The sequence below is a fragment of the Camelina sativa genome, chromosome 10 (genome assembly GCF_030686135.1).
Source record: "Camelina sativa cultivar CO46 ecotype springtype chromosome 10, ASM3068613v1".
Lineage (NCBI taxonomy): Eukaryota > Viridiplantae > Streptophyta > Magnoliopsida > Brassicales > Brassicaceae > Camelina > Camelina sativa.
The window spans coordinates 20,996,831-21,014,590 of NC_141889.1; the positions used below are offsets into that span (position 1 = coordinate 20,996,831).

Sequence of the window (17,760 nt, forward strand, 5' to 3'; positions counted from 1 at the left end):
ACCCATTTCATGACGCCTATAATAGTAATAAATAGTTGCTTCTGCAAACACCAACAGTCCCAACCGCTTACACATTGTTAAATCCAGTAAATCTACTGTCTACACATCTTTTAAGCCAGTCGAACTCAAGTGATTCTTATAATATTAACAATATTTTCATGTAAAACACCCTGAGTAAGAAGAAAAAACAACGTACTTGAGTTTGCAATTGTTGGGTGAAAAAAGATCGAAAACTTATCAGAAAATGAGTTTGAAACGAAAGAGTAGCCCAGACCATTAGGTTTTGTTATAGCTATATACCATCATCATCAACTAATTTATCTATTTGGTACAAAATTTATAACATCACAACGCAATTCATGTAAATGAAGTAGCAACTTTGGCTTTCCTTTTCCTGTTTTCAGTCTTTTTTACCTTTGTTTTCTTCATCACCTTTCAGAAATTTCATGAACCAATACGCATATGATTTTGGGTGACGGGTTAAACGGTTCTTGTGGTCTACATATACCAAACCGAATCACTTGGTGTACCCTTGCGCCCACTCGAAGTTGTCCAGCAACGACCACGCAAAGTATCCCTTTATGTCCAATCCATCTCTGTTTCACTTTTCGCCATTTACAAAACGCTTACACTGTTACCTCAATGTATAATGCGAATTACTAGATAATTTTCTACAAATGTCTATATCTCCGTTTCCTAAGTATTTTTTTGCTAGTAAACATATGAAAGAAGAGGAAAATATTCACTAACTTGATAGCCTGAGAGACATTGGCAACTCTTGAAATAGGAAACTCTAAGCTTATCGTCGAGCATATCATGAATAGAGTTAGATCCGTCATCTTAGTCATCCATACCTGTTGTATTGGACCAAGAGATCTAAACCTCAAGATATATAAAATAGAAGTTCGATATGACCATAAATAGTACTTGTTTAATGCCAACAAAATTGTTCCGGTCCTCTCAAACTATGCGCTGTACCATATTAATCTGAACACTAGAATTATAATGATAGGTAGATACCATTCTCAGTAACATATATTGGAGGTTGGTTGTATTTTTTGCTGATGTAATTCAAAGTCTTTCGGATTCCCCAAGGCACAATATAAAGCCAATCCGAAGCAGTGTGTAATTAGATACATTGTTCAGTTGATTACTAGTTCATGCATACCTGTCTTTAGTACATGTGCGTAAGAGTTAATAGAGTCATTAGATTTAGCGGAGTCTAAGCCGAGAGTTCTTACCCTTTCACCTATTGTCTCTCCATTTTCCTATTCAACTACGAATAGAAAAGAGGAGAGAATAATTATTATGAAGTAATTAATAAGAAAATACTAGTAGTAAAAGTAATTTCTGTGTTTGTCTTTGTTACCAGCCCTCTCCATTTCTTGTGCGTTGTAAAAGTCACTTTCAGCTTCTTTGTTTGAGACATGAGAAATCAACCTCGAAGTGTAGTGGTTTAGGCCAAGAAAGTCCCATGAGTTCTGAAGCATTAACTCCTTTTCTTCCGGAGTAAATCTAGGAAGATTGTCTCCAAGTTTCTGGCGCATACTTGCAGGATAGTCTCCAAAAATCAAAGGATACAAGAACCTTCAAAGGATTTTAATTTTTCATTTCAAAGAATGATATAGAGTTGCAAGTGAACAAATTATTTGACGCATAGTCAGCAAATACTTTATATGATATTTATCACTTTCTCAAGCAATAATGGCATTTATGCAACCTTAACATATGAAAAGCCTATGTTTAATAAGAAACGGAGCATCAAATAAAAATTAGGTTCCTTAACCACAATAATTATAGTATCTTGTACTTGCTTCTTTATATGTAAACATCAGTTGCATGAGCCAACACCTGATGATGCGAAACCAAATATGGTTCGATCAAGGGCTTCTCGTTTCTTCCAGGTGCAAATATACCAATATAGTGACCATTCACTGAGATCTTAAGAGGTTCATTTAATGTGATCTGATGCTTTACTCTATCACCAAAATTTGCAAAACAAGCATCTGCATATAGGCCAAAATAATCGCTGCACGTGAAGAAAATTTAATGTTAAAACAATAAATTCTATGAAAAGTGCCGCATTCCTTGTTTTATCATAATTGTGAAAAAATGAAAGATAATAGCCCTCTGAAGCATAAACTAAATCCTCGTGATGTGAGACTAAATATAATCAGCCCCACTTAAATTTGCACAAGAAAGGGGTCATACACAATACTCCTAATAGTAAATGTGGTTATCCTTTTTTATACGTAAATTGAAATAATATGTTTACTACTTACACAAATTTCCTATTTGTCCAACCTTCGATTGCTTCCTGGAGATGTGATGGGAGATCCCAATGGTATAGGGTTACAAATGGCTGAATACTTGCAATACTAATCATCTCATGTAAGTATCATCAACACGAAGATAAAGAAGCTCATTTCAGTTAGAGTAAATACCTTTTGCAAGAAGTCCATTGATAAGATTGTTGTAGAAAGTGATGCCTTCTTCATTGACTTCAGTCCCCAAGCCATCTAGAACAAATGAAAAACAAAAGACTATACACCCTTCAGTCAGTAAACGTTTATATTTTTTCATGAAGTCTAGAACACAAGAACAAATATTGGTTTACAATTCCTTTGTATACTAACTTATGGCCACACGCATCAATGCTAAAGGAACTCAAGATTTCAAGTTTTAAGGGAACCCCACGGCTTTGAATATCCTGGATCTCATAGGAAAATACCGATCATTTCAAAGATGAAGAGTCAAACAATATGATTCCCCAAAATTAGAGATCAAATGATGAAGGTTCTAAAAGGAAAATTCCACCTTCCAACAACTTTGACATGGGGTTCACTATGATTGGGGACATGGAGATTTAAGTATAAACATGATTAGTAAATTGCAAACACACACAAAACGGGGAAAACGAGTTGTAACTAAAAATGAAAGAGAAGCGATCTCACAGTATAGTTTAACTAGATTTCAATTAAAACGGACAAAAATAAAGTATAACGTAGAAAGTTTAAATGACAATATTGTCGAACCTAAACCTACCAGGGAAAATGCGAGACTAGGATATGGAAAATCTGTAAGCACCAAATCCTAATTGTCCTATAAGTTCAATGTCATCCTGCGAAACCATTAAACATTTAACAATATTATTAGCAAAGAAAGATGCACACCATAAGGAGATCATCATACAGATTACCACTCTAAGCTTTACTTAACCTTGTATCTATTGTAATGATCAACATCAGCATTACCGTTATTTCCATCAAGAATCTTCCCTAAATAAAATGAAATAAACATTTGACATGAGGATAAGCTGAGAAGGAAACCACAAACCTTCGAGATGAGTGAACTTATCCCATATACTTGGCCCTTTCTTAGCTTCATTCCAGCCTCCTTCAATCTACAAAACCACCATTGATAATACTTAGCGCCATCAAAGCTTTACTAATTTGATTAGTATTTTGTACAAAACAGCTTATGTGAAGCATCTTCAAAAATCCGATTCGTACACACAAAGTTCAAACCACATTCAAAACAAAGACATATAATCTTCTAAAATCGGATTCGTACTTCAATTCCGGAATCAACATTTTCCAGAAGAGCAAAGTGAATCAAGGAATTGGGACACCAGTAGAGTAGAAGACGAAGCGGAAACTAGAAAGACGAAGATAAGACTCCCGATCTTGGAGAGTGAAAGGGAGAGAAAGAGAGAGACCTGGTAAGCGGAAGTGGCAACGTCAAAGGTGAAGGTGGAGGGGAAACTAGAGCGGTGAGTGACCGGAGGGACGGGGAGATGAGTCAAGTTAAGCTTCTGTGCCATTTTTATCGATTGAAAGCAAATAAGTGTGTGTGTGTGTCCGCGTTACTCACCCGACGCAAGCTCCAAAAGATGCGGAGACAAATTCTCAAATACTATTGTTTTTAGGTTTATACGAAGAAATTCCTATTAATTTATTAATATGATATTTTTTTTTTTGTAAATTACATATTTATGTTAAAAGGACAAAAATCCAATGTTTTCATTTATTTTCAAAATATACTTAAAATATTTGAATGTGTCTATTGAAATTGATGTAATTTAATTATTATTATTATTTTTTTAACCAAACATTAATCTAGAAAATAACTCCAAGTTTGATGATTAATTATTTTTTATCATTAGGTTTTTGGTTATTTAAAAATTTTAAAAGGAATTTGTTAGTTACTAATATACAGATCCAAATATTGTGTTTAGGTTAATTCTGGTTCTGATTTCCTATTAATTATTAATATGATATTTATTGTAAATTACATATTAGGACAAGTATATTAATTTATTTCAGATTTACTTATAATAACTTTCAATAAATCACTAAAACTGAAGAATGCATTTCTTGAGATAAAGAAACAATTGAAGAAAATAAAAAGAAGGGATAGACAAGATTGGTTGTTATAAAACAATGGATTGCGATTTTTGTTGTAAAGTTTTGTTTTAAATTTAAACTATAAAAAGTATTGAAATTCAATTTTTATAAGAAGAAAAACAGGAAAACATTGGATTATGTAAGAACTGAATAGTGAGTGAAATCTATCACATAAATTTTCAATATATTTATAATGTAAATGCTTTAGAAAGATTTTCATCTAAAACTAACATATAAGATTGAAACAATAGCTCTTATGCGTTATTTGCGCAAACCGTTTATGATCACTAGTTGGTCGAGGATTTTGCAAAACCCGTTTTCAAGTTTGAATCCGCTATGATTACAAAAGATTTTGTCAGACATTATAACCTTCTTGAAGTTGAACATCCATTTAGAAAACTCACAGAGTCCTTATAATTATTTCCATTATATTATCTTAGCTTCAAGTTGTATGAACTTCTCTCTTTCAACATCTTAAGTGTATGAAAAGTCAAAAAAAATCACCAGTATATTAAAACGCAGGCCCGGCCCACCGCACATCCCTATGACACAAATGTATTGGGCCTCTAATTCTGTTTGAAATTTTTAATAAAAAAGTTAGGCCCAACTAAACATTTACATTGCAAATATAGACCTCACTTTTCAAAAAAATTAAGATTTGGTCTGAAAATTTTAATTTTTATCTATGTATTATTCCAAAAATAGGCCTCTATTTTATGAACTCTTAAGATTTTGCTTCAACTTTTAAAATTTACCTTATAAAATCCATTTAAAAAATGATAAAATCCATTAAAAAAATGTTTATGTATTGGGCCTCATTTTTTGCTGGACCGGCACTGTTAAAACGAGACCCTTAATAATGACTTTGAAACTGATAAGTAAAGAGGAGGCGAGAGAGATCAAATGCATGATTGATTTAATGAAAAAATCACCATTCTGTAAAATGCTTATATCAATCTGCCAAAACCATAAAATTACAAATATTGTGTGATCCTTTTCTCCGTCAAAATGGAAAACATCATGCTTTCATGCTAAATTTGAAATTAATTGGATGTTTTGGACGTCATTCATTTATTATATCCAATTGTTCAATACTTCAATCCAAATTCAATTGCATATTGAAAAAAAAAAAATCATATTTGCCCTCATGCACTTCACATTATTAAAACCATTTATTTAATATTAATCATCAAACTAAACACAAATACATGCAATATGCACTCTGGTTATGTGCCTTTTCCTCTACGCGATTTTGAAGGAGGTACATAAAAGCGAGGCGGAGGAGGAGGAATTGGTCGAGATGGTGAACTTGTAGCTGCTCAAAATAAATAAGATTGCTTCATTAAATATAGTTTTATCTAGTTTCTTTATTAAATAATCTTTAAAAGTAAATATAAAAACATATTGTAATTGATTAGGTGGTACATCCCCATCGCGATTCTATATAATTAAAAAAAAATTCAAATGGTCTAAAAATCATGATGTATAATGTGATGGAGTCTAAGAAAAGTTGTTCGATAGAATCCTAAATTTATTTTTTTTATAATAATTAAGAAATAATATAAACAAAAAATATAAATATTTGGAAGTATACGGGTTGGCTAATGTATTTTATTAGTTTTCCTTTTTTCCTTCAATTTTTATTAGTATCATATATGATAGATGTATAACAAAAAGAAAAAAACACAAATAAGGTTTGTCAGTTTGTGTACATTTAAGGTTCTAAGTTCTATCACATGCTGAAAAAAAAAAAAAGTTCTGTCACATAAGAACGAATAATCTTTATTTATTCTATTTCTTAAATGAAACTTATTTTGAAACGGGATTTCTAATCGGGACTATAATCGCAAAGCCAAGAATTAATTTAACATATGTTTTTCACATATGATGGTTGTTCTTATAAGTTATATAGTGTTAACAACAAAACACTCGAACATAGAAAAGTAAAATAACGTATATAACCTCTAAACGTATTGAAAAATTACATAAATCAGTTGGAAGTATCATATATGATGTATAATATTGAAATTTAGAAAATTCATAAAACTTTTTAGAGAAAAAATAATCTAAATACTAACGTTGGTCGCTTTGGGCTTGTGTAAATCCGACTTGAGAGGAGACAAATAGAAGCAGAAGAAGCAAAGAAAAAAAAAGAGAAACTAATTGCGATGTCTTTGTAGCCATTTATGGTCCACTTTGTCACATTATCATAGCAAAGGCCATCTCATACTATATATATAGAAGTAAATAAAGCATCAAGAATATATAAACTCATCAACTACTTTTCCACTCAACCGTGCTTTTCAATTATTTCTGAGAAATTTCTCTGAAAATGGTCGTTTTAATACAAAAGATTCGTGAAAAATATATTCCCGTCTACAAAATAAAATATGCGATCTTATATATTTTTCAATCATATATTTATATAAAATTGTAATGGTAAAGGCCTATTAGCTGTCAGAAAAAGGGGTATAAGTATAACTATTAATGAAACGTACCAACTAAAACGACCCGATTAGATATTTTTTTTAATAAATAATAAATAATAAATAATAATATAATAATAAATAAACTACAACTAGTGGTTTTATACACACTAGCAATCTAATCACAATCGCAAACAATAACGGAATAACCATACCAATAACCAGTAAATATTCAATAAATATAAATAACTGATATTCAAACTTAACCAACATTAATTCCAAATCATAATCTAATGATCCAAACAACATAAACCAGAGAACCAGCAATCCTAAACAACATTCTAGGACTCAACTTTAGCAACCTAACAGAAGTCAGACAACCAAGTGAACCACTAGAACATCCTCCTCTTCATCGCCTTGATTCCACGATCACACTTTGCCTTTACCTGCACCACAAACACATATTGAGATGCATGAGTATTTGATAAACATTCAGTGAGTCAATCCTCCCATCTACTGGGCTATACACACAAGCAACAATGATATCAATGTTCCAAACAATCAACAAACAAGACACACAAACCAGGAAACCCAACATCGTCTCGCTGGAAGGGAGGTATCGATCGATGCCCAATTTGCTGGTGTCGACCGACACCAAGTGGTGTCAGTCGACACTCCCTCTGCAATCGCAATCCGCTCGAAGCCGAGAGTCGAATCTCGCTCCCAAACTCCTCCAAATCGCCCAATACTCAAAACCCAAGCCGGAAACATCCTTAGAAACCTGTAGCAACCATTCCCCAGCAAGAAAACACACAAAACAACAACACACAAGCAAGAACAATGAAATCAGAGGCTTAGATTAACCATGGTCATGCACTCACCTCTCTACAGGAAGATTCTGACAAACAATGACGAATCCCACACTCCCAGCAACCTTCTAGCTTCTTCCTAGTTTCAAATCTCCCAAGAAACGCCAACCAATCTCCCAGAAATCACCAAAAAGCTCAAGAACACACTTTCTCTTTGTTTTCTCTCAAAGCGGCGTGAGACAAAAACATAACACGACCCTAGGTCGTTTTCTCCCTTTTAAACCTTGGTTCAATGGTTTTTTCTAAACCAAACCGGTCCAAATCGATAATTAAATAGAACTGGTCGAACCAGAAAACATTGGTGTCGACCGACACCCCGTTGGTGTCGATCGACACCCTTACCCAAAACGCACAATTTTGGTTCACGGGTGTTACAATTCTCCCCCACCAATATAGAGTCGTCCTCGAATCTCAAACAGCCATAAGCCAAGGACTCCCGTGCAACCGTCTCCACGGCCCGCACTCCTCCGACCGGTCTACGAAATGTCACATCTAGGCGATAGACTCATGCTCCAGGCATTATTTGCTCTCGACTTTTTGGACTTTCCTTTACTCAGAGGCCTAAACCTTGAGTTTTTATTGGCTCCTCATCAGGCCGAAACCTGCATGCCATAATATTGGCTTCTCATCAGGCCGAAGCCTGCATGCCATAATATATAAGGAAGTCCAATACTCGTCTCTCGGGTTGCCACCCTACAGCGCGCCTTCGGATCGTCATCAAAAGTCGATATACCAACCATACTCCCAAACCACAAAGTCTCAAAATATGGCAGTACTAGGAGAACTTAAGTCCCCCAAGAGTCGCAAGCAAACAATTCTGAACACGTCTGAGTCCTATCCCTATCCAGGTTCCCTTCCCGTGGTTCGCGTAAGACATCTCAATGCCATACCAACCACATATCCCCTCACTGGAATACCTTATGACCTTACATGGATCACCTCACTGCCACAAGGGCCAAACAAATGTCCTCAACATGACCGTCACAAAGACCAAACAAATGTCCTAAACAGGACCGTCACAAAGACCAAACAAATGTCCTAAACAGGACCGTCACAAAGACCATCTGTCCCAAAGGCCCGTCACAAAGACCATCTGTCCCGAAGGACCATCACAAAGACCATCTGTTCCGAAGGACCGTCACAAAGACCAAACAAATGTCCTAAACAGGACCGTTACAAAGACCAAACAAATGTCCTAAACAGGACCGTCACAAAGACCACACATCTGGCTAAACAGCCCGCCACAAAGGCCACACAATGTCTCAAAAGACCGCCACTAAGGCCAAACAAGCCCCTCCAAGGCTCTCTCCACTTAAATGGACAAATTTTAACTCACATAAAACTTCCACTTTTACCACTTTCCACTTTTGGAAACTTTCCACTTTAGGAAACTTTTATTTCAGGAATGTTTCCTCAAAAAACCCCGCCTCACTGCAACTTTGTACCCCGAGCACCACCTCATATTGTTACTTAGTCGCACAACCAACCACCCCAAGCGACCAAGTAACAAGAGAGATGGGCTGGAATACTCCATTCCCGCTCCAGCCACGGATTACAGATGGGACCAGGCTAGACAAGCTCAAGTCGCGACTTGCTTCTCATACCACTTCTTAAACCTTGCCTTCATCCTCGCCTCAGGCTCCCAAGTCTTCTCCTCAACACAATCACAGTCCCAAAGGACCCTCATCAAAGGAATCTTCTTCTTCCGAAGTTCCTTAATTCTCCTCTCGAGAACCCTCACTGGTCTCGCCTCTAAAGTTATGTTAGGCTGAAGATCCTCAGGAATCTTAGCTAACAACTGATCATCCTCACAGAGACACTTCCTCAACATAGAAACATGGAAAACCTTATGGAATGCACGCATAACCTCAGGTAACTCCAGTCTATAAGCCACTGGTCCAACAAGCTCAATCACCCTGAATGGACCCATATACCTCGGACTCAACCTAGTCTCAGTCAATGACCTGTTCGGACCCCGCAACATGGCCATCTTGAGGTACACTCTGTTTCCTACCTGAAACTCAAGATCTCTCCTCCTCCTATCGGCATAACTCCTCTGCCGATCCTGAGCTTCCTACATGTTCAGCTTGATAACCCGAATCTTCTCTGAGATCTCCTGAACAAAATCTGCCCCGTAAATGCTCCTCTCCCCCACCTGAGTCCAGCACAACGGTGTACGACACGGTCTCCCATACAAAGCCTCATAAGGAGCCATCTTAATACTTGCCTGATAACTGTTATTGTAAGCAAACTCTACCAAGCTCAAGTGATCTGCCCAATGGCCTCCCCAATCCAACACACACATCCTCAGCAAATCCTCCAACGTCTGAATCGTCCTCTCTGACTGTCCATCTGTCTGGGGATGATAAGCTATACTCATATGCACCTTAGTGACCATCTCTGCCTAAAACGCTCTCCAGAACACCGAAGTGAACTTAGAATCCCTATCAGACACAATGCTCGCTGGCACCCCATGCAACCTGACTATCTCCTTCACATACTTCTTAGCCAAGACCGCTGCTCCATCAGTCTTCTTAATGGTAAGAAAATGTGCCGACTTAGTCAACCGGTCCACAATGACCCAAATAGCATCAAACGTCCTGGACACTGGCAAACCTACCACGAAGTCCATAGTAATCATATCCCACTTCCACTCCGAAATGGGAAGACTCTTCACTAGCTGGCACACATCGCACCTCGCGACCCAACTAGCTACATCCTTCTTCATCCCGACCCAATGATAGTACTTCTTGAGATCACGATACATCTTAGTCGCTTCTGGATGAATAGAAAAGTTGCTCGCATAAGCCTCTCTAAGGATCTCCTGCCTCAACTCCTCATCCTTGGGCACACAAACCCGACCGTACACCAAGATAGTACCATTATCTGAGACCTGATACTCTGAATCCATATCCTTTGAGGCATTCACCAGCCCCAAATCCTTCTCCTGAGCCAACCGCACTCTGCTCAGAATATCTGCTCTATCAACCGCCTCCAAACCCAACGGTTCTTGAGACACAGCACACAATCTCAACAAACCGATCTCTCCTACCAGAGACTCCATCTCTTGCTCATGAGCCGAAGCTACCCTCTTCCGACTCAGAGCATCTGCAACCAAGTTAGCCTTACCAGGATGATAGACTATCTCCAAATCATAGTCTGCCACAAGCTCCATCCACCGCCTCTGCCTCAAATTCAGCTCAGGCTGAGTGAATATATACTTCAGACTTTTATGATCTGTAAACACCTGCACCTTTGCACCATAAAGATAAGATCAGCAAATCTTCAGGGCAAAAACTACAGCACCCATCTCCAGATCATGAGTAGGATAGTTGCCTTCATGCTTCCACAACTGCCGCGAAGCGTAGGCAATCACCTTCCCATGATGCATCAGAACACACCCCAAACCAACTCTAGATGCATCTGTATAAACCGCATAGGGTTCTCCCTGCTCAGGCAAAGCCAACACTGACGCAGTAGTCAACATCTCCTTCAGGCTTACAAAACCTTCCTCACACTCCTCTGACCAAACAAAAGGAATATCTTTCCCTGTCAACTTAGTGACCCGGTTCAAACCCCTGTAATCAATACACAACCGGAAACTCCCATCCTTCTTCTTGACAAACAACACCGGTGCTCCCCACGATGATACACTAGGACGGATGAATCCCTTACTCAACAAATCCTCTAACTGCTTCTTCAGCTCTGCCATCTCTGCTGGAGCCATTCTGTAAGGAGCCTTGGATAATGACATCGTCCCTGGTTCCAGTTCAATCGTAAAAGGATCAGACCAAGATGGTGGTAACCCCTGGAACGACTGGAACACATCCTCAAACTCCTCTACAACTGGAATACCGCTAACCGTAGACTTCCCCACTAACTCTGGCATAGATATGGTAACCAAATAAGCCTCCCGGCCCTTCTCGATCATTTTCCTAGCCTGAATGGCCGAGATCACCAGACTCCCCGAAGTCGGTCTAATACCCTGAAAAACCAACTTCCCTCCTGGACGCTCAAACTCCACTCTACCCCGATAGCAGTCCAAATGTACCATATGCCGATGCATCCAATCCATCCCGAGAATAACATCATACAGCTCCACTGGACTGATAAGCAAATCCGATGGCCATGACTCTCCCGCGATATGAATATCAATTCCCCTACCACGTCCAATAACTCTCAGGAACTTGCCTCCTGCAACTCTGACAGCTCTTGTACGCTCCCCGGGATCCCCTCTGATTCCCGGACTCTCTGCACACTCCGGAGTAATGAAGCTATGAGAAGCTCCAGAATCAAACATAATGTGGGACTTAAACCCGCCCACCAACAAGGTCCCTACACAAACCTCATGTGTTGAGAACCTAACACTTTATCATAGGAAAATATAAAATCTGAACTTACTAAGAATTCACAAAGTTATAGTACCAAAATTATACCTGTGATCGCCCCGGCACTGGTCCCACCAGTCTCTGCAGTCGTGTAAACCTGTGGCGCCTGCTCAATCCGTGCCACCTACTGCCCCCTAGGCTGCACCTGCTGCAACGCTGCCACTGCCACCGGCTGAAACTTGGGACACATGGGCCTGATATGTCCCGACTCCCTGCAATGATAGCACACACGAACCCCTGCCGTCGGAGCACTCCTCTTAGGACAACTAGCAATCCTGTGATCCTTGCTCCCACAACCGAAGCAACTCGCACCACTCGATCTCTGCGTAGCCTCCCACCTCCTCTTGTTTCCCTGCACAGGCTTGCCGCCCCTGCTAGAACCACCCTGCTGCTGAGCCCTACTAGGCTGAACCGCTGGACTAATCGTCACTGAGTGTGCCCGTATGTCCTCCTCAATCCCTGCTGCAGTCTCCACCAGCTTTGCACGCGTAGCATAACTTCGCCCTCTACAGTGAACCCTCAAATCATCACGTAGGGCCCTCAAAAACCTCCTGATCTGAGCCTCCTCAGACTCCATATCCCGACCCCCATACCCCAGAAGTCGACTGAACTCCAAGTCAAGCTCACGCACTGACCGAGTCCCCTGAGCTAGCTCAAGGAACTGCACCTCCAATCTATCCAGTGCCTCCCTAGGGAAATACTTGCGGTTGAACTCCAAGACGAAGTCAGCCCAAGACATCTCCCTCTGCACTCTCGTGGCTGCCACAGAACTCCACCACAACTGCGCATCACCAGTCAAATAATGGACCCCAATGTCCACCCAGAATCCCTCAGGACACCTCATAGTATGGAAGTTACGTTCCACACTCCTCCTCCACGCATCCGTAGCGGTAGGATCTGTACCTCCCGAAAACCGCTCGGTACCAATACGGCCCATCTCTGTCAGCATGCTGATATAACGAGAATGGACTCCCACATCCGCAGCCACTGGCTGCCTCTCCTCCGCCACCACTGGTGGCACTACCTGAGCTTGAGCCGGTGCCACAGGTGGCAACCGCTCTAACAACTGTGCCAGCAAACCCGCAAGGTCGACACCCAGGACTCCACCCACTGGGACACCCGCAACTGGGGCCAAAACATCACCGGCTACTGGAGCATCAACACCGCCCCCTCCGGCCACACCCACGGAATCCTCCTGGACACCCTGCGACTCGCCGACACCCTCTGATGTCACACTCTGGTCCGCAGTCTCACTAACCACTGGGACTCTGCCCCTACCATGACCACGTCCGCGTCCACGACCACGACCAGCAACAGCGTCCTCTCTAACCATCTGCACTACCATGAGCAGAAAGCTAAGCACACAATAAACATAACACAAAAACAAAAACAAAACTCACCGTGAAATCACAATGTAGGCTCGAAGAAGATGTTCTAGGACTCTATGCCACACACAATTGACTAACTCACATAATCAATCAAGACATGTAATCCCAGACAACACAACAGAAACCTAGTGAACCCAAACCTAGAACCGTAAGGGCTCTGATACCAAACTAAAACGACCCGACCTGTTTTTTTTTAATAAATAATAAATAATAGATAATAACATAATAATACATAAACTACAACTATTGGTCCCATACTCACTAGCCACCTAACCACAATCACAAACAACAGCGGAATAACCATACTAATAACCAGTAAATATTCAATAAATATAAATAACCGATATTCAAACTTAACCAGCATTAATTCCAAATCATAATCTAATGATCCAAACAACATAAACCAGATAACCATCAATCCTAAACAACATTCTAGGACTCAACTCTAGCAACCTAACAGAAGCCAACCAAGTGAACCACTAGAACATCCTCCTCTTCATCGCCTTGATTCCACGATCACACTTTGCCTTTACCTGAACCACAAACACATATTGAGATGCATGAGTATTTGATAAACACTCAGTGAGGCAATCTTCCCATCTACTGGGCTATACACACAAGCAACAATGATATCAATGTTCCATACAATCAACAAACAAGACATACAAATCATGAAACCAAACATCGTCTCGCTGGAAGGGAGGTGTCGACCGACACCTGCCAAGTGTCGACCGACACTGGCCATGATGTCGACCGACACTACCCCACAATGTCGATGGATGCCCAATTTGCTGGTGTTGAACGACACCAAGTGGTGTCGATCGACACTCCCTCTGCAATCGCGATTCGCTCGAAGCCGAGAGTCGAATCTCGCTCCCAAACTCCTCCAAATCGCCCAATACTTAAAACACAAGCCGGAAACATACTCCCAAAAATCACCAAAAAGCTCAAGAACACACTTTCTCTTTGTTTTCTCTCAAAGCGGCGTGAGACAAAAACATAACACGACCCTAGGTCGTTTTCTCCCTTTTAAATCTTAGTTCAATGGTTTTTCCTAAACCAAACCGGTCCAAATCGATAATTAAATCGAACTGGTTGAACCAGAAAACATTGGTGTCGACCGACACCCTTTTGGTGTCGATCGACACCCTTATCCAAAAAGGACAGTTTTGGTTCACGGGTGTTAACTGAGTATAAAACTGTAATCACACATTTAAGGGTATAAAATTCCCAGAGAAAAATACACTAAAGAAATATGAATGACTTCTCAACGACCAATTCTCTGCAGTAGTAAACGAGCAGTTGCAAAAAAAAAAATCCATTTGTGAATGCAAAAAGATTGATCGTTTTTATATTTATTAGATAGATATAGTTTTTTGAATTTTATATAGCTCTTAGGGAAACCGAAAAAACAAAATCACTACCTCTAAAAGTATGTTTTAATCCCATTCTATCACTTTGAAGATTTTTTGCGACTAGTTGTTTAAGTTAGTATTGGCTCAACACCAAACTCTGAAAGACCTCCATGGTTATGAATGGAGATTCAAACATAGTTTTAGCAGTAATAAATTCTTTTTGATTCTATGTTTAGATATTTGAATCTTTCATTGATTATTATTTTCTTGTAAAACCTCAGGTATTTATATCCATAAAATCCAGATTTTGAAGTCAAATATTGATAAATGAATCATGTGTTTTTAGGTAATATATTTTCAATGAAAAGTTTTAGTCAAATTTAATTATTGAATTTATTGGTACAATAATAAACTTCTATCTTTTAAAAAAAAAAAAAAAGTTTAACATTTTACTGAAATTACTGAAATAATAAATTGACTTATTATTTTCGCATTGTTCAAAAATAAAAAGATTCTTACTGAACAAATATATAACTCCACGTTAAAAGAAAGTACAATATTTTATCATTTGGTTTCAAATTTATCTCTGTCATTAAGTCGAACTTCTACTTCTGAAGCTTCGATCTATGAAACCTATTTATCTATTTGGTTTAGATACATACAATTTTTTTTGCCTCCAATGCTCGAATTAGGTCTTCATCTTATCATTTGGTCTTCCTCACTTATGTTGTTTCATACTCTAATTTGTATTAGCAAATATTGTCTTCATCTTGTTCTTAAATTGTATTCTAAAAATATTGTCCCTCTACATGAAAACATGCAATTAGGACTACAGTTTGTGACCTTTTTTTTGTAGCAAATATTTGTGACGATTTTGCGACTAATAAACGAGTACTCATAAAGTAACACCAAAACCGCCACAAAATAAGAAGATGAATAAATTTATTATTTAAGAAATATATATATATATATGGTCAACAACATAAAATAAGCGATCGTATATTTTCAAATATAAAAAAGTGTACATGAAGCATATTATACATCCATAAATGGTCTTCAAAAACAAAAAAACAAAAGAATTATAAATTAATTACAAATAATTGCTTGTTCAAATTACTATGCTAGTTAAGCTCTTATCTATCATTAGATTCAAGATACAAATGTCTTTTTCTCACTTAACTTGGCCCTTGGCTATATCGTTAATTTTCTAGACAGTCCGAAACATCTACTCTTGAATTCTTAGGCAAAGAAAACTCCACAACAGTCATAGGAAGTAGGCCTGGAATTATAAACCGAACCGAAATAACCGAACCGATATTTTGGATGCTCGGTTTGGTTTCAGTGATGGCGGCTTAATTGATCGGTACATTTTTTTTTTCAAAAAAACCAAAATATTTCGGTTATTTCGGGTTGATTTTTGGTTAACCAATTTTTTTTTATTTTTTTATTTTTAATTTTTTTATTTGTAATTTTTTTTATTTTTAAGAAATAATTTAACAAAACCAGAATTTACCCCAAAAATAACTGAACCACCCGAAAAAACTGAAACAGAACGAACCAAAAATATTTGAAATAAAACCAAAAAAAACCGAAAACCGATTTTTTTTTTGTTTTAAAACAAATTTCAGTGAATTTCGGTTTTAAAATTTTAAAACAGAATTAACCGAGAAACCAAAATAACCGAACTAAAAAAAACCCCGAATTCACCGAAATAACCAAAGTCGAGGGCTAATAGGAAGTGAAGTATGCAAAGCCAACGACCACTTTAACTCATTGCCGGCTATGCGCTGAGTAATTAAAAGTTCAGAACTGATAAATGCGACACAGTTTTCTTTTCCTTCTTTCGTCGGTCTAAACACATTTCAAAGCTTTAAACAATATCTAGTGAATGTAGTATAGTGAAAAAATTGGTAATGACCGAGATTGGAGTCACTCCACGTATCACTTTGACAATCTTTAAACAACATTACATATACATCGAGTATATATTGTTCCTGTATTTCAAGGACGTTTGGCATGTGTCACAACGTCTTCTTGGTTTCCGAGTCGAGGACGTCTACATGGTGGTGGTCTCTTGGTTAGTACCTGGGACGAAATATCGTATTTGGCAATAGGAGCTCCACATGATCCTGATGGTGGAGTATATATTTCTGGACCCATACCGCCACCTATTTCATGACCAAGATATTGAAATATCTAGTGAAAAAAATTAGCTACTATCATCACTTCCCAGATTTAAAAAATATATCAATAATCGTATATATAAAAACATTATCCATATATATATAATTTGGTGGAGCCTAAAGATTGGAAAATCCATGATCTATATTTTTTTTTCATTTTACTCTACTCTTTACCAATATTTCAAAACATGAAACAGTGCAAAGGTTATATAAATTGTGTGATTCTCTTGTTATGTGAACAGTGAACTAACCTGGTATACTAGCTTCAACAAGACCAATCACAAACATCAGGCAAAGCAGAAGACGTAGGAGACGAACATGTGACGTTCTCTTCATCACCATTGGCTCTTCTTACCTTAAATAAACTAAAAGAAATTATGAGAAACTATAAATAGATAAGAGACTTTTATATTCTGATGCCAATATATGTTATTAAATATAGCATTTAAAATGAACTCGGTAGGTAAGGCTAGTTGCTATATTTCCAACTAATTTTCCTCTCCCCGCGTTACGACTTATTTGCATGATTGCATCTACGAAAACTGATTTTTATTGGTTTTATTACCCAATAGTCAACAAGTCCAAACTCTTTTTTTTCTTTGTAGTCTAGACGATTTCACACAGTCATGAGCCATCGACGACCAAGACGCCCATGTTGTTAATAATAATACCCCACGTGTTATTACAAAGACTTCAGAGAAATATTAATGTGCTAATTAAAAACCAATCGTCGGTTAAACTGTGG

At 38.2% G+C, this 17,760-nt stretch overlaps 2 protein-coding genes, 2 long non-coding RNA genes and 1 pseudogene across 5 annotated transcripts; all 5 read right to left on the reverse strand.

The window, feature by feature from the left end:
* Window positions 1-216: 216 nt before the first annotated feature.
* Window positions 217-855, reverse strand: LOC147936311 (uncharacterized). The gene is made up of 2 exons (XR_015569070.1): window positions 751-855; window positions 217-604 (listed from the first exon to the last, which is right to left on the reverse strand). It is a non-coding gene; the product is annotated as an uncharacterized LOC147936311 (long non-coding RNA).
* A 212-nt stretch (window positions 856-1,067) lies between these two features.
* Window positions 1,068-1,505, reverse strand: LOC147936312 (uncharacterized). Its single transcript, XR_015569069.1, has 2 exons — window positions 1,370-1,505; window positions 1,068-1,276 (listed from the first exon to the last, which is right to left on the reverse strand). It is a non-coding gene; the product is annotated as an uncharacterized LOC147936312 (long non-coding RNA).
* A 329-nt stretch (window positions 1,506-1,834) lies between these two features.
* On the reverse strand, window positions 1,835-3,954 carry LOC104719318 (beta-glucosidase 42-like; annotated as a pseudogene). Its single transcript, XR_015569068.1, has 6 exons — window positions 3,719-3,954; window positions 3,337-3,403; window positions 3,220-3,278; window positions 3,046-3,121; window positions 2,445-2,519; window positions 1,835-2,029 (listed from the first exon to the last, which is right to left on the reverse strand). The product of XR_015569068.1 is annotated as a beta-glucosidase 42-like (transcript).
* Window positions 3,955-5,565: 1,611 nt separating this feature from the next.
* On the reverse strand, window positions 5,566-6,601 carry LOC109127011 (serine rich endogenous peptide 16). Its single transcript, XM_019231064.2, has 2 exons — window positions 6,485-6,601; window positions 5,566-5,721 (listed from the first exon to the last, which is right to left on the reverse strand). Exons 1-2 carry the CDS (start codon window positions 6,588-6,590, stop codon window positions 5,633-5,635), a joined length of 195 nt encoding a protein of 64 aa, XP_019086609.1. The 5' UTR covers window positions 6,591-6,601; the 3' UTR covers window positions 5,566-5,632.
* A 10,041-nt stretch (window positions 6,602-16,642) lies between these two features.
* On the reverse strand, window positions 16,643-17,424 carry LOC109126950 (secreted transmembrane peptide 9). Its single transcript, XM_019230937.2, has 2 exons — window positions 17,267-17,424; window positions 16,643-17,000 (listed from the first exon to the last, which is right to left on the reverse strand). Exons 1-2 carry the CDS (start codon window positions 17,355-17,357, stop codon window positions 16,834-16,836), a joined length of 258 nt encoding a protein of 85 aa, XP_019086482.1. The 5' UTR covers window positions 17,358-17,424; the 3' UTR covers window positions 16,643-16,833.
* Window positions 17,425-17,760: the final 336 nt, after the last annotated feature.